The 16,824-nt window shown below is 44.5% G+C and overlaps 1 protein-coding gene across 2 annotated transcripts in view; it reads left to right on the top strand.

The window, feature by feature from the left end:
* The window catches only part of Dgcr2 (DiGeorge syndrome critical region gene 2), a 65,318-nt gene that overhangs the window by 14,807 nt on the left and 33,687 nt on the right, over positions 1-16,824 (top strand). For both annotated transcript variants that reach the window (XM_041678024.1, XM_041678025.1), the window contains exon 2: positions 12,132-12,254. In XM_041678024.1, coding sequence (XP_041533958.1) covers positions 12,132-12,254 — 123 coding nt within the window. The remainder of the gene's footprint in view (positions 1-12,131; positions 12,255-16,824) is intronic.

The raw sequence follows: 16,824 nt of genomic DNA, 5'->3' as shown, positions 1-16,824 counted from the left end.
CACACATGCAAAACAAAACATAGTTAAAGCCTGGGAACGTTGCTCAGATCATACCAGATAGAAACTGTACCAGTTAAATAATAGCTTCTCCTTTTCCCTTAGTTCCTGGCAGTCACTAACCAACTCTGTCTCTATGGTTTTGTCTATTCTGAACATTTTATGTAAGAGAAATTATGCTGAATCTGGTCTTTTGTGATTGCTTCTTTGAGTTAGCATATTTTCAGATTCATCCACATTGTAGAACATAGACGTTATTATTACCAAATAATATATACCACATTTCTATCTATCCTCCAACTGTTAGAAATAGGTGCTGATGTGCACATTAGTGTACAACTACTTGTTATAGTCTCTGCTCTCAGCCCTCCTGAGTATATGTCTGTGAATGAAATTGCTAGTTGATACACTAACTCTGTGTTTCCCCAGATGCTGAGTCATCGCACACTGCTGCAGTCCTGCTCTAAGGCTCCATCCTCTACACCCTTAAGAAATAGCTGTTCTCGTGGATGTGAGGTGCTATCTCACTGTGGCTTTGACTTGTGTTTCTCTGATGCCTGTAGTGTTGCTGAGCATTTTTTCATGTATTTATTGTTCATTTGTATTTCTTTAGAGAAATATCTACATGAATTTTTTAGTTTTAAATTGAGCAGCTGTATTTTTACATTGTAGGAATTCTTTATATATTCTGAATATTAATACCTATTACTGAATTTAATATGGTGTGGGGAGCTGCGGGTTGCATTCTGCCACCCAGCTCCCGCCACTGGCTAGCTTTACCCGAAATAACAACACACAAATTGTATTCTTTTAAACACTGCCTGGCCCATTAACTCTAGCCCTTACAGGCTAATTCTCATATCCCAATCAACCCATCTCTAATAATCTGTGTAGCATTAGTCTTACCAGGAAAGATTCAGCATGTCTGACCTGGCAGCTTGCTTCATGGCGTCTGCTCAGGAGAGGGGAGCATGGCCTCTGAGCTCACTTCCTCTTCCTCCCAGCATTCTGTTCTGTTTACTCCTCCCACCTATGTTTTAACCTATGAGGCCAAGCAGTTTCTTTATTACTTAACCAATGACCTTCCTCCATCATTAATATATTTTATTTCATTCAGTGGGTTATTTTTCTAGTCCTTGACAATCCTGAGATCCACAAACATTTTTTTCATGAAGTCACCATTGTGTTTTTTTCTTTTGCTGATTTTGCTGTTGGTTTGCATCGAGGAAATGGTTTCCAAGGCTGACATCAGGGAGTATCCCCTGTTTTCTAGGTGTTTCATAGTTTTAACCCTTACAGCAGAAGTCTGATAGACTTTGAGTTAGTTTCTATATTTGTGTTAAATGAAGCCCAGCTTTCTTTTCGGTTGACTGTATAGTCATCCTTCAGCACCGGTTGCTGAAGATACTGTCATTTCCTGGGGAATAAAGTAGTGATCCTGTTTGTGTCACAGTGACAAAATACCCAAGAAAATCAACGGAAAGGGAGAAGGTTAATTTCAGTTAAAGGGGGTGTGGTGGTTTGAATGAGAATGGCCCCCATCATGAACTCATAGATTTGAATGCTTGGTCTCTAGTTGGTGGACCTGTTAGGAAAGAATTAGGGAATGTGGCCTTGGCAGAGGTGTTTCACTGGGGGAGGGTAGCCTTTGAGGTTTCAAAAGCACACGCCATTCCCAATTAGTGCTCTCTCTGTTTCATGGTTCTGGATGAGTATGCAAGCTCTCAGCTACTGCTCCAGTGCCATGCCCGCCTGCCTGCTGCCTTGCTCCCCAGCATGATGAAACTGTAAGCCCCAACAGTGTTTTCTTCCGTATATTGCCTTGCTCATGGTGTCTCTTCACACCAACAGAAAGAAAGGGAACTAAAGAAGGGGGAAAGGCTCCAGTGTAAGATCTGGTGGCTCTGCTGCTTTGAATTAGAGACAAGGCAAAATATGCAGGTATATGTGGTAAAGGAAGACATTCGCCTTGTGGGGCAGGAAGCAGAGACAGGAAGGAGATGAAGAGAAAACATGTCCTTCCCAGTGAATTGTTTATTCTAACTAGCCTTGCCTAATAACCCACTCAGAGGTGAACTCATCAGTGGATTAACCAGTCATGAGGTCAGAAACCTTATGATTTAATTAATACTCAGCACTATCAGCTGAGGACCCAGCCTCTAACACATGTTCTTTTCAGGGACACACACAGCCACGTACAACAGATGCACATCTATAAGTGGAATTGCTGGATTATATTGAAAATCTGTTTAGAATTTTAGGCTCTGGTGGAGCTTTTTTCTGCTTTAATAAACAGAACAGAAAATACTGATAGATGTTGTAGGAACTGCGGGCTGTGTTCCTGCCGCCCCAGCTCCTGGTCACCTGGCTAGCTTATGCCCCGAAATAACAACACACAAACTGTATTCTTTTAAACACTGCTTGGCCCATTATGTCTAGCCTCTTCTCGGCTAACTCTCGCACCTGGACTAGCCCATTTCTAATAATATGTGTTAGCACCCCAAGGTGCGCTTACCGGGAAGATTCTAGCCTATGTCCATCCTGGGTTGGAGCTTCATTGCATCTGCTCTGGAGAAGAGAGGCATCGCATCTGCCCCAGAGAGGAGAGGAAATGGCGTCTTAGCTCACTTCCTCTTCCTCCCAGCATTCTGTTCTGTTTACTCCATCCACCTATGTTCTAACCTATGAGGGCCAAGCAGTTTCTTTATTTTTTAACCAATGACCTTCCTCCATCAGATAGATATAACCCACATAGCAAAACATTTTTTAAATCCTCAGTAATTTTAGCATATAAAGAGACCTTGAGTTAAAATGTGTTAAGGGTGGCTGGGCGGTGACGGTGCAAGCCTTTATTCCCAGCATTTGGGAGGCAGAGGCAGGCGAATCTCTGGAGTTCGAGGCCAGCCTGGTCTACAGAGTTAGTTCCAGAACAGTTAGCTAGGGCTGTTGCATAGAGAAACACTGTCTCAAAAATAAATAAATACACGCATTAAAGGTGTGGGATGCTGCTTGGGAACTGCTGCCACACTGGGACTTCTTGTTTTGGTACCGAGGCCACAGACTTGTGTCATGACAGCAATATTGTCCTTGACTAGGAAGAGCTGAGCTGCCTCAGTCGTGCCCAGCAAGGAGTCAGTCATAGGGCCTAGGTACCAGGATGCAAACCCAAATGCAAAACAGGGTGGCTCTTTTAGCAACTTTCTCTAAGGCAAAAATTGATACTAGTTTCCCTTTGGAAGGACCGAAAGGATTTTCCAAAAGAAGTGAGAGGAAATGTTGATGTGCAGGTAACATATAGCTAGACCCGACAGAACCCCTGTTCCGCACACTGCAGATGATGCAGACTGCGGAAGTGCTGGAGTGCTCCTGCATGGTTCACGGCCCACCTTCTTCCCTAATAACAGACACTCCAGACACTGTTGGAAGGTAGAATCCCAGACGTTGAGGAGGAGCTCATGTGTTGCTCTGGGACAGCAGAGGAGGGTCAGGAAGGCCAAGAGCCTCCTGCTTGGGCATTCACTGAATGCTTGTAGGAACACGGTTCCTCAGGTACTTGGAGTTAATGCAAGAGGTGGGAATGTGCTCAGTCTAAGAACAGTTCTAATGAGACAATTGCACATGCCTACTCACTGAAAGGCTAGACTAAGAGACCCAGCAGACCCTGCTGGGAAGGTGAGGGAAGGCTTCCAAGAAGAGGGTGTGTTTTGCAACCTGAGATCCAAATACTCCTGAGTCCAGAGGCCAGTTGTATTCTGAATGAGGAAAGACAAACCACTCTGCCGAAAGCCATCTGCTCATCATGCCCTCCTTCCCCTTCCCTCCCCCTTCTTTCTTTAAAGAAAATTTAAAGGACCAGTTTTTGCCAAATCTGTCTGGTTGCAAAGAATAACTAGGAAAAAGAGGCCCTTTTCTCTGACCTGAGGAAGGAAGCATGGATGCTCAGGGAACTGGGGTGTTAAGGGTCCCTACCTGTCCCTGGTTTTTATCCTGTCTCAGATACACACACAGCATGAACTCCCAGTATCTTAGGGTCTCTGAGTCACCTATCCTGGGACAGATGACTTGACCAGTCTATACAGGCAGTTTTCGACTGGAGAGGCTGTTGGAACTTTAGGATGCTTTGCTAGAGGAGTTCATACACAAAAGTTTACACATGCCCCACCCCCAATGTCTAAGTACTGAGCACTAAATAAAGCTGGGTGTGTAGGAATTAGGGGCTGTTTGCCAGAGCAGGCATGCTGACCTCAAAATGTTTGCTTTTGAAGAAAATAATAGTGATGTTGGGAAAACAAATCTCACTGGATGACCATTTCCCAAAGGACTTTGAGGCCACACATTGAAACTTCTCCAGGCATGGTGACTTTTTTTGTTTTTGAGAGAGGGTTTCCTCTTTGTAGCTCTGGTTGTTGAAACTTTCTGTAGACCAGACTGACCTCGAACTCAGAGACCCTGGCTGCCTCTGCCTCCCAAGTGCTTGGATTAAAGGCATGTGCCACTACAGCCTGGTTGCGTGGTGACTTTTTAAAAAAGAAGCTATGAGTGTACTCCAAACAGCATTGTGGCTTTTTTAATAGAGTGGATAGTGTTAAAAATGTTCTTTGCTAATTTTTTTGTCTTATTTTTTCTCATTATAGTTTAGAAATTAGTTATTAACCAAACTGGAAGACCAAGAATCAAGAATGGTTTGGGAAGAATGATGTATTGCAGGCACTTAACTTAATGCTTAGGGGTGCAGACTTGAGGCCAGAAGAGACCATCCCCATTATTAATTCCTCATCAGATAAATAGTCTTTAGTAGTGAGTCAGCCTTGGGACTGTAATTATGAAGCCTGATTCCTGCTCTGGAGTTGTGGTAGTAACTGAGCAACGCCTAGCTGATCCAGGTGAGGAAGCAGGTCGTAGAGGAAGTGATTAATCTTGACTGACCTCACTGGAGAGCTGATTATATAAACTGAAATCTGTTTTAGATGTTGTGGTACAACTACCATATAGTAAACTACACATATTTAAAAGTTGTCCTCAGCCGGGCGGTGGTGGCGCACGCCTTTAATCCAGCACTCGGGAGGCAGAGACAGGCGGATCTCTGTGAGTTCGAGACCAGCCTGGTCTGATAATTTATTTGTTACTCTTTCGTTGTTATTTTCTGTACCTCTAGACATACCGGGACTCACTATGTAGACCAAGCTGAACTGCCAGAAATTTGCTTGCTTCTGCCTCCCAGGTGCTGGGATTAAAGGCGCGTTCTACCACTACCGAGTTGTTACTCCTAAAGACTTACCTTTCACTGGACACAGACTTAGAAGTAAATTACCACCTGGAGAGATAGCTCAGCGCTTAAGAACATATACTGTTCTTGCAAAGAACCTGAGTTCAATTCCCAGCACCAACATCAGGCAACTTAAAATTACCTATAATGCCAGTTCCAGGAGATCTGATGCCTCTGGCCTTCAGGGTTATTTAGATCATATTTACATACCCAAACACAGATAAACAGACATACACAGAATTAGAAATAAAGTAAATCCTCAATAAAAGAAATGGAAACGCTCAGGGAGGACAGCCTGTCTCTTGGCAGTCCGCATTTCCCCTTGGCTTCCTTCATTCTCTTAGCCAAAAATTTTAGCATATTCTTCAGTCTCCACATTTTTTTTTAGTGCTTTGTTTCTTCAGAGCAACATGTCTGTGTTTGTGTTACAGGAATTGTGGAATAACAAGACGCTGAATATTTGGTGCTTTTGGTCCTGGGCTCCTCACCATCTTTGATTAAGGGCTTCCCGACAAAATTGGAGGAGGCCATGCTCTTTACAGAGATGGAAAGGCTTTGGAATCTGCTAGCTTTTTTGGGTCCTAGTCACTGAGGCACAGTAGTATGGCAGTCCAGGAATCTCCTTCTCTTCTTTTTCTAAACAGCACTAAGTTGAGAGCACTCAGATTGGCGTCCACAATGCCTTACTCAGCAGCAGGTGCACTCTGCTGTGGGTCAGTACACCTTGCTTCGTGGGAAAGGTGTTCTTCTCACCGCTGATGGGGCTACTTCTGTGGTCACATGCATCTCACAGAAAATACAAAACTTAAGTTTATTGTTTACTTGACAGCCAGTGACTGGAACTGGAAAGAAGATAATTCAGCTTCATCTCAACACAGCCAAGGCCCCACAAAAAAAAAAAAAAAAAAAAGAAGAAGAAGTTGTTTTGATGTGTGTGGTATATCTATTTATGTGCTCATTTGTGTGTGGGTACTTTTGCTCATGTGGGTCCATGTGGAGGGAGACCAGAGCCAATGTTGGAAGAATGTCTTCCTGAATCAATTCTCCACCTACTTTTTGCAGACAGGATGTCTTGCTGAACCTGGCTGGAGCTTGCTGTTTCTACTAGACTGCCTGGCCAGTAAGCTCCTATGATTTTCCTCTCCCACTACAGCCAAGGTAGCAAGCACACTGGTTATCACCACAGATGTTCTCCTGTGCCCTTTGGTAGTCTCTCCCATCGCCCTCTCATTTCTGACCTGCTTTCTGTTGTTGCATATTGAATGTGTGTTTTTAAGAAGTTCAGGAACTATCTTGAGTACATAGTAGTTTCTTCACTTGGCATAATTGAAACTCATCTGGATTTTACAAGTTTTATAATTAGCCGGGTGGTGGTGGCTCACGCCTTCAATCTGTCTACAACAGCTAGTTCCAGGATAGGCACAGAGAAGTCCTGCTTCAAAACCAAATGTGTGTGTGTGTGTGTGTGTGTGTGTGTGTGTGTGTGTGTAATTATGTTTATGTGTCTGTGTGAATCATTATCCCTGGAATTAAAGTTACAGGCAGTTGTGAGCTCTCTGATGTAGGTGCTGGAAACCACATCAGGTCCTCTGAAAGAGCAGCAAGCACTCTTAGCCATCTTTCCAGCACCCATTTACAACCCCAGTCTTTTCATTCTCTTAAGCGTTCCAGCTGGGCATGGTAGCACACTGTTCTTTTTTAAATACAAAATGTGTATGGCTTTTTTGTTTACATGTATGTCAGTGTACCACATGCATACCTGGTGCCTGTGGCGGCAAAAAGAGGGTGTCAACATTGCCCTGGGAGCTGGGCAGTGGTGGCGCCTGCCTTTAATCCCTGCACTTGGGATGCAGAGGCAGGTGGATTCCTGTGAGTTTGTGGCTAGTCTGGTCTACAAGAGCTAGTTCCAGGACAGGCTCCAAAGCTACAGAGAAACCCTGTCTCGAAAAAACAAAAACAAACAAACAAAAAAATTGCCCTGGGATTGGAGTTACAGGCAGTTATGAGCCACCATGTGGGTACTGGTTATCAAGCCTACGTCCTCTGAAAGAGCAGCCAGTGCTCTTAACCTGAAACTCTCTCTCCAGCTCCTAAACATTTATTTTATTTGTTTGTATATACATGTGTGTGTGTGTCTGTCTGTCTGTCTGTGTCTATGTGTCTGTATGTGTAGCTGTGGGTATGTGGATGTGCCCCTGGAGGCCACCAAAGGTCATGAGATCCCTTGGCTGTGTGTGTCTGTGGATGTGTGTGTCTGTGGATGTGCCACTGGAGGCCAGAAAGGGTCATGAGATTCCTTGGGTGTGTTTGTGTGTGTCTGTGTCTGTGTGTACCTGTGGATGTGCCCCTGGAGGCGAGCAAGGGTCATGAGATTCCTTGGGTGTGTTTGTGTGTGTCTGTGTGTACCTGTGAATGTGCCCCTGGAGGCCAGCAAGGGTCATGAGATTCCTTGGAGCTGGAGTTCTAGGTATTTTTGAGCTTCCTGATATGAGTGCTGGGCACTGAACTCTTCCTCTGATAGAGTAATAAACTCTCTAGAGTAGAGTAGCTGCTGACCCATATCATCAGCTCCTGACATACACTTTTAATCCCAGCAGTTGAGGCAGAAGCAGGGGTAGACAGATCTCTGTGAGCAAGTTCTAGGCTAGCCACAGCTACGAAGTGAGACCCTGTCACAAAAGAAAGAGTTATAAAATTTAGTGAAGTCCAGCTTATCTGCTTTTTATTTTGTGACTCAGCATAGATCGTCACAATCTGCCTGAACCAAAGTTACAAACTTTTCCCATGGTTTCTGCTCAAATTTTGATAATTTGGAGCTTTGCATTTATCTAGGCCTTCAATGTATTTTTGAGTTACTTTTTCTTACTGGTACAAGGAGCAGAGCACAGAGTTTTCTTAGTGGGAACCAATCATCCCATGTCCAGTTGTTGAAACTCACAGAGATCCACCTGCCTCTTCCTCCCAAGAGACAGATTAAAGGCGTGCTTCCATGGGGCTCTGTGATAACCTCTTGATACCTACGCCACCCTGTCTTGGTTTCCTGCCATGCTGGGTTGTTGGTTGTTCTTTTCTGCTAGATCCTGGAATGTTTTTGCTGCTCTAAATTCTTTGCATTTCCACAAATTTTAGAGTCAATTTGGCAGTTTCTACAATCAAGTCTGGTGGATATTATTGGTAGCATTGAATTTGGGTAAACTGAGATCTTAACCTTTTGAATTCATTTTCCATAGGTTTAGATCTTTTAAATATATTTTTCAGCCATATTTTTCTATTTTCACCAACAGGATTTAAACGTCTTTTGTTAGATTTATCACTTATTTTTCTTTTGCCATTTTTTTCAGTTTATTTATTATTATTTATTGAGACAGTCTTACCATATAGCTAAGGCTGACTGTGAATTTAGTACTGCCTCAGCCTCCAAAGTTCTAGAATTACAGGCATGTACCACCATGTCCAACTTATATTTGTTTTGTAATGCTGTTGTTTTGGGTGACTTTCTTAACTCTGAATTTCTGGAAGAGTTGACTTTTTTTGAAACAGGGTTTCTATGTATAACAGCTCTGACTGTCCTGGAACTTGCTCTGTAGACCAAGCTGGCCTCTTAACCCACAGAGATCCGCCTCCTTAAGATTTAGTTTTATAGTGGTGGCCTTTAATCCAAACACTTAGGAGACAGAGGCAGGCGGATCTCTCTGGGTTCGAGGCCAGCCTGGTCTACAGAGCAAGTTCCAGGACAGCCAGAGCTGTTACACATAGAAACCCTGTTTCAAAAAACCAGAAAGAAACAAATTTTTAGTTTTATGTTTACTTAAATGTGTATGTATGCCATTTAGGTATGTGTGCCCTCAGAGGCCAGAACGGGGCACTGTATTCCTGGCAGCTGATGTCACAAAGTTGTGAGCCACCTCAGCGTGGATACTGTGTACCAAATGTGAGTCCTGTAAAAGAGCAAAACATACTTTAGCAAGTGATCTGTCTCCCCAGCCCTGATATTAGTTCTTCTTTAAAGAGTTAGTGGACTTTTTCTAGTGAAAACACTTGAGCCTCGACTTGCCCTTGTGTAAAGCAGGAGCACCGACTATTTGACATTGTGGTCTGCTGATGTGTTGAGCTGTGTTCACAGTTGTCCTGGGGTGCATGTGGTCTGTGGGCCTCAGTTGGATACACCTGGTTTTTTGTTTCTTTTGAGGTGCTGAGGGTCATACTGAAAACCTCCTAAGTCCTAGGGAAATACTTCAACACTCAGCCCCATGAGTGATATACCCTAGCCCTTATAAAGGGTTTTGCCAAATGCTGAAGTTTTTTTTCAGCTGTAAGCTTTTTATTTCCTTGCTCAGGAGACTGGGATTCCCTTCCTCACATCTCTTTACCATGGGCTGCTTTTACTGAGGCAACAGGAAGGTACTCACTGTGTGCAAGACCTGACAGTGGGCATTCCAGTCCCCAGAAGTGTGGCTGATTAAACTGTTGGTTTTAATATGAAAAGATATTTGTATTATTTTCCTAATAGCATGTAGTAAATATACCAGGTTGCATTTTCTAAGTTGACAAATGAAACACAGGGCAACATTTTCTTGATACTCCGTAGACTCAGAACATCTGGGACACTGTGAGGGCCCCAGCACAGCTTAGTAGCGAAGGACCCTCTGCTGCGTTGTTCTGGTCCATGTTCAAGGACTTCTCTTTTTTCTTCAAATTTGGGTTTTGGCACTTGTTCTTATGTTCATTTTTTTCATTATTATGCAAAGGATTTGGTTGAGGGATAGGTTTTATGTGTCTGTGTGGACTGTTACAGAAGGTGGTAGCACACTGTCCTGTTGTCAGATGTCAGAGCATGCTCTGCTCTGCAGTTGCAGTCTTCTGAAAGGAAAGGGTATGTAGACTTAGGACAGACAAAAGGTAGCACTACGCTTTGGACTGGAATATCTGCTTCCAGATAGTTGTGTTTGCTCACAGCCTTTTCACTGCTGCTGCAGTGGTGGATCACGATCCTCACCAAATGATATGGGAAAAGATACTGGGAAGAAAGCCTGCCTGTAAAATAAGCGCACAGATTTTCATTGCTCTGTGCTGCATCTTGCCTCAATCCCTAAACTGTTGTTTGTAATTTACTTACTCTGTGGTAAATTCTGTGATAGGAGCAGAAAATGGACATGGAAAACATACTGCATCTAGCCATCTCCACTATATATACAATGTATATCTGTATATAAAATTAGCTTATGGTAACATAGACCCTCCTTGACTTCTGATTGGATATGTCCCAGTAAAGCTATAGTGACTTAAAGATACATAATTGGAAAGTACATTTAATATCCCCAACCTGCCAAGCACCGTGGTTCAGCAGCATGGTGTGCTAGAATATTGTTTGTCTATTGTTACATCATGACTGACTGGAAGCGGTATACACTGCTATTGTTCAGTTTTGGGATCTGCTACATCCTGACTGTCCACGGTTAGCTGAATGTAGACCACCTAGTCTACTGTCCCATAATGTAAACTGGGAAGCATTTGTGCATAGTTGAGGTTTTTCAAAACATTTTTGTTATCTTATATGCATGAATGTTTTGTCTGCATGCATGTTTGTACCACATGTATGCTGGTGTCCATGGAGGCCAGAAGAGGGCATCGGATCCTCTCTAACTGGGGTTACAGATAATTTTAAGTACTATGTGGGTGTCAGAAATCACAACCAGGTCCTCTGCAAGAGCACTCACTTCTCCTAATTGCTGGGGAGGCAGAAACAGGCAACCCTGGAGCTTGCTGGCTAGCCAGTCTAGCACTAATCAGTCATCTCAGGCCAATGAGAAACTCTGTTTCCAAAAACAAATTGGACAGTGCCTGAAGGAGGAACACAAACCTGAGGGTGGCCCTGGCATGTGTGTCCAAACACAGAGGTGGGGAGAGGAGAGAGAGAGCTGTCCATAAGCCCAGGGATGTAGGTCAGTCGTACTGTGTGTGCTCTTTGGTGCTAGGGATTTAGTCCAAATAGTAAATAAGCAAACAGCCTATATGAAAGTGAGTCAGGCTGGAGACAAAGCTAGCTCTCTAGTTAGCTGTTTTTAAAGTGTAGAGTACTTGCCCTGAGCTATGAGCCCAGGTCAAGAACAGATGGCCAGTTTGCTGGTATGTGCCCAAAGGCTAGCCCAGGCTGCACAGTGACAGTCTGTCTCTGAAGTTTAAAAAAAAAAAAAAGACGGGGAGTAAAGTGAAAATCAACAAGAAGGGAAGAATTCAGCACTTGGCTGTAGTGTGTAGGCTTCTAACTTCTATTGAAACCTGTGTTTTGCTGTATTAGTTTATCTTGTCAGAAACCACTGTCAGCGTTACCTTATTCAAACACATCTTCTCATTACTGCTTTTAGCTGTTTGCAGCATGCCAGATAAAGGTCAGAAATCTATTAGCCTTGCATCCTCCGAAGTCTGGATTTTCAGTTACTTGAGTGACTCCCATTCGTTCACACAGTCATCTCAGTGTGCCTTCTTGTGAGCCCTTATTTTCCTGGAGTGTGGTTACTGTGATGTCACATGACTTACCAAAGCATCACCTTCCTATTCCTAGTCCCATCTTCTTGGAAAAGTATTCCAGTATTCCCTGGCTAAAGAGGGTGTTGTCTTTCACCTTGCATTGAGATACCATTTCAGTATTCCTGGGAGGGAGGTGTGCTGTATGTTCTGATGCAGGACTAACCATTCTCTTCCCTCAACTTCGGGACCATGTGTTCAGATCCCCCGAGGAAGCAGATTGGGGCAGCTGCTCAGCATCTGGACTACTTGTCCCAGGGCTACCTTGACGTGGATAGAGTTCTGTCCTAGGTTTCTGCTTCTGTGCCACTTCCTCAACAGCCTCTTGCCCTTTTGTCCACAGAGCTTCGGTGCAACCCTGGGCAGTTTCAGTGTCACAGTGGTACCATCCAGTGCATACCCCTCCCCTGGCAATGTGATGGCTGGCCAACGTGTGAGGATAAGAGTGATGAAGCCGACTGTCCAGGTGAGTGTGTAGGACCTGTCTCTGCCCTGGCCTTCTGCGGGGAGGGAACGGAACCAGGCAATCTGTGTGGTCCATACACATTGGAAGGGTAGTGTGAGCCAACCCCATTCTTAACCTTTTTAAAACAGTGTTGGCATGGGACAACTCTAGAACTCATGAGTTTCCAGCACTGGGGATGCAAACAGCCGTGGGAGTGCAAACATGACCTTGGGAGTGAGCCCTTTCTGAAGGGGAGTGTCAGCCTTCGGCCTTCGGTGGTGGCTAAGGGTGTAGGTGTCTATCAAGACTTGGCTAGTGTGCTGCTAAGTATAAACTGGGAAGTAGCATTACCCTTCCTTCCCTTACCCAAGTATTCTTTAGTAACGTGGCACTTAGGGATTTCTTGTGGCCCCGTAGAAGCTCCTAAAGACTTATGGAGAGGCCATAGTTTGTACATTTTTGTTTATCCGCGGATCTGTCCTTAAGCACCCTGATGAATATAAAGCTCCATGAATAATAGCATTCATTCTATCCACAGGTCTCAACTCGAGGATAGGTGGAAGGGCAGCACCCCATGCACATTCACACTGGCTTCTAACAAAGCCTGTCAGCAAAAGGCACATCATGTCATAGAAGTAATATGCTTTCTCAGTGAGAAATTACTCCGCACACTGAGGCGAAGGAAAGCACTCTACCTAAGCACCTGGTCAACTGGTTTAATGCCCAAATAGCAGTCAGCTCCCAGTAGAAGATTGCACTGGCTCATAAGCACCTTAGGCTTATGCATTCCATGGACACTGCCAGCCGTAAGTCTCTTTTGGGTCATGGCCCCAGGTTACACTTTGAACAGTTAAAACAGAGACAGGAGGCTGCAAGTCTGGTTTAGCTTAAGGCAGATAGATTTACACAGTAAAGATATTACGTATTACCAGCATTATTTAAGTACACCAGTGTTGCTCTTTTTCAAATAATTGTTACCCAGGGTCACCGTGCCTATCTGGCAGAGTTGTTTTTCCTGTAAGAGCACAGGGAGCTTTATGGCAGACCTGGACTTAGTGATGGTCATGACCCTGTTGTGGAAATCTTTCTTGTGTAAGCACTCTGATCCCAATGAGAGTGGAAAAGAAGAGATGTCACTGGTGGAAGAAAGCCAGGTTAGGTCCTGAAAGGCTTTTAATATCTGGTCCAATTTGTGTCCTCAGTTTGTGCTCTTAAACCACAAGTTGGGGCAAAAAAGCAAGCAGCCATATATAGCGGTATAGGTGGCAGTCAGCTGTTTAAGGGCAGCAGCCTATTGTGTTAGCTATACCTCCAGGTCATTCTGTCCCAAGTAACAAGGGAAGTCTTGGCAGACAGGCTACAAGCAGTTTTTTAAATAAATCACTAAATGAATCACTATCTAATAATTGGCCTTTTCTAGTTTAACTCTGCCTCCTCCCCATAAAGCTGTCCAGTAGAGATAGGTCTTTAGTATGGGAATCGGCCTAATGACTGGTCAACTCTGGTGAGTAAACATTTACATCCTAGCGCCCTAACTTTACCTTGTCTCTAACAGGCCTGGTTAGCACACTACTTTTCTTGGGGTATTTTGGAGACAGTGCTCCTTTAGATCAATTCCACGGTGTCTCTTGAGCAGTTGTAGTAGTAAGTCCCTTAGAAAAGCAGTTCTATAATTTTATCAGTCATCCTCCAACTCAAGAATCACAGCCTTGCCTTTAATACCAGCACTCAGGAAGCAGAGGCAGGTAGATCTCTGTGAGTTCGAATCCAGCCTGATCTACAGATCTAGTTACAGGACAGCTAGGGCTACACAGAAAAACCCTGTCTCGAAAAACCAAAAAAAAAAAAAAAAAAAACCCCAAAAAATCCCTTTTAATCCCAGTACCTAATAGGCAGAAGCAGGCAGATCTCTAAGTCTGAGGCCAGCCTGGTCTACATAGTTCCAGGTCAGCCATGGCTACATAGTGGCCTGGCACAGAGGAGACCTGCCTTAAAAAAAAAAAAAAAAGGCGGGAAAGGTAAAGGGGGAGAGAAAAGAAAGAACTCATAACCTGATACTGGCCTGGCATTGAGACCCCTTACTGTATGGTTTAATTCTTCCTTGCCAATCTTTTTTTGTTTTTCTTTTATTTTAAAGATTTATTTATTATGTATACAGTGTACTTCTTGCATATGTGTCTGCAGGCCAGAAGAGGGCACCAGATCTCATTACAGACGGTTGTGAGTCACCATGTAGTTACTGGGAATTGAAGTCAGGACCTTTGGAAGAGCAGCCAGTGCTCCCAACCTTTGAGCCATCTCTCCAGCCTTTTTTATTTATACCATTTTGTTTATTTGGTTTGGCTTGGTTTTGGCTTTTCGAAACAAGGTTTCTCTGTGTAACAGCCCTAACTGTCCTGGAACTCTCTCTGTAGATCAGGCTGGCCTCGAACTCACAGAGATCCATTTACCTCTGCCACCCGAGTGCTGGGATTAAAAGTGCACCACCACCGCCCAACTCCCTTGCCAAACTTTTATGTCACTGTTGTTCATATCAGGTGATGTACTTCCTGTGTCCACCTTGTTAACTTCTCACTGCATGGATCCTGTGTTTCTTGGTGTTTTCTTGGGGATTCTTTTGTTCTGTTCTTGCCTGGATCAATGTGCCTTCTTTAAGACTTGTCTCAAATGCCAGCTGCCATCATGAGAAGATACCTCTGTCCCTCTGATTGAAGCACCTGATCTCTTAGTGTGTCTAGAACTGTTAGTTAATGCTCACTGTTGAGGGGTATGATGGCTCTTCTTTGTTGTCAGCTTTTCCATATCTGCAATGAGCTACAGTCCAGAAATGGAGGGCACACTTGTGACCCGGATCTTGAAGCAGGAAGACAACGAGCCTTTGATCTGGATCATGGGGTGGAAGGCACAGCTTTAATCTGGGCCACGCCTGCTGGAAACCTGTATAAGGACAGTGGAAGAGGGAAGGGTTTTTCCTTCTTCGCCTGCTTGCCCTTGCCTTGCCAGCACATCCAGAAGGCCACTGAGACACCCAGACTTGTAGGACTGAGCAGCTACTGGATTCTTGGACTTTGCACTCACAGCCAGCCATTGTTGGGACTGCAGCCTGTCAGTCATTCCAATACACTCCCTTATCTGTAGAGAGAGAGGGAGAGATTCAGACCATAAGTTCTGTGACTCTAGAGGACCCTAACCAAATACCAGGGGCCTGTTCTTCATTTCTTTTTTTTTGGGGGGGGGGCTAACATTTTTTTTTATTGAGAAAAGGAAAAAAACAAGTTTCCTCCTCCCAGCCTCCCATTTCCCTCCCCCTCCTCCCACCCTTCTCCCCCTCCCCCTACTCCTCTCCCCCTCCCTCTCCAGTCCAAAGAACAGTCAGGGTTCCCTGCCCTTTGGAAAGTCCAAGGTCCTCCCCCCTCCGTCCATATCTAGGAAGGTGAACATCCAAACTGGCTAGGCTCCCACAAAGCCAGCACATTAAGTAGGATCAAAACCCCGTGCCATTGTCCATGGCTTCTCATCAGCCCTCATTGTTCGCCATGTTCAGAGAGTCCGGTTTTATCCCATGCTTTCTCAGTCACAGTCCTGCTGGCCTTGGTGAGCTCCCAATAGATCAGCCCCACTGTCTCAGTGGGTAGGTGCACCCCTCGTGGTCCCGACTTCCTTGCTTATCTTCTCCCTCCTTCCGCTCCTCATTGGGACATTGGGAGCTCAGTCCAGTGCTCCAGTGTGGGTCTCTGTCTCTATCTCCATCCATCACCAGATGAAGGTTCTATGGTGATATGCAAGGTATTCATCAGTATTGCTATAGGATAGGGTCATTTCAGGTTCCCTATCCTCAGCTGCCCAAGGAACTAACTGGGGACATCGCCTTGGGCTCCTGGGAGCCACTCTAGGTTCAAATCTCTTGCCAACCCAAAGGTGGCTCCCTTAACTAAGAATTGTGCTTCCGTGCTCCCCTATTCAACCTTCCTTTATCCCAATTATCCTTTTTCCCCAAGTTCCCCCCATCCTCCCCTTCTCCCTTTTCTCTCCCCATCTCCCCTTACCCCCATCCCACCCCACCCCCAAGATCCCAATTTTCTCCCCGGCAATTTTGTCTACTTCCCATAGCCAAGAGGATAACTATATGTTTTTCCTTGGGTTCACCTTCTTACTTAGCTTCTTTAGGTTCACCAATTGTAGACTCCGTGACCCTTATTTATGGCTAGAAACCAATTATGAGTGAGTACATCCCATGTTCATCTCTTTGGGTCTGGGTTACCTCACTCAGTATAGTGTTTTCTATTTCCATCCATTTGCATGCAAAATTCGAGAAGTCATTTTTTTTACCGCAGCGTAGTACTCTAATGTGTATATATTCCACACTTTCTTCATCCATTCTTCCATTGAAGGGCATCTAGGTTGTTTCCAGGTTCTGGCTATTACAAATAATACTGCTATGAACATAGTTGAACAAATGCTCTTGTCATATGATAGGGCATCTCTTGGGTATATTCCCAGGAGTGGTATTGCTGGGTCCAGGGGTAGGTTGATCCCGAATTTCCTGAGAAACCGAAACACTGATTTCCAAAGTGGTTGCACAAGATTGCAT

The sequence above is a fragment of the Microtus oregoni genome, unplaced genomic scaffold (assembly GCF_018167655.1).
Source record: "Microtus oregoni isolate MIOR12 unplaced genomic scaffold, Mior012 000029F_ref0000214, whole genome shotgun sequence".
Lineage (NCBI taxonomy): Eukaryota > Metazoa > Chordata > Mammalia > Rodentia > Cricetidae > Microtus > Microtus oregoni.
Note: the sequence above shows the minus strand (reverse complement) of the source record. Positions and strands in the feature narration are given on the sequence as shown.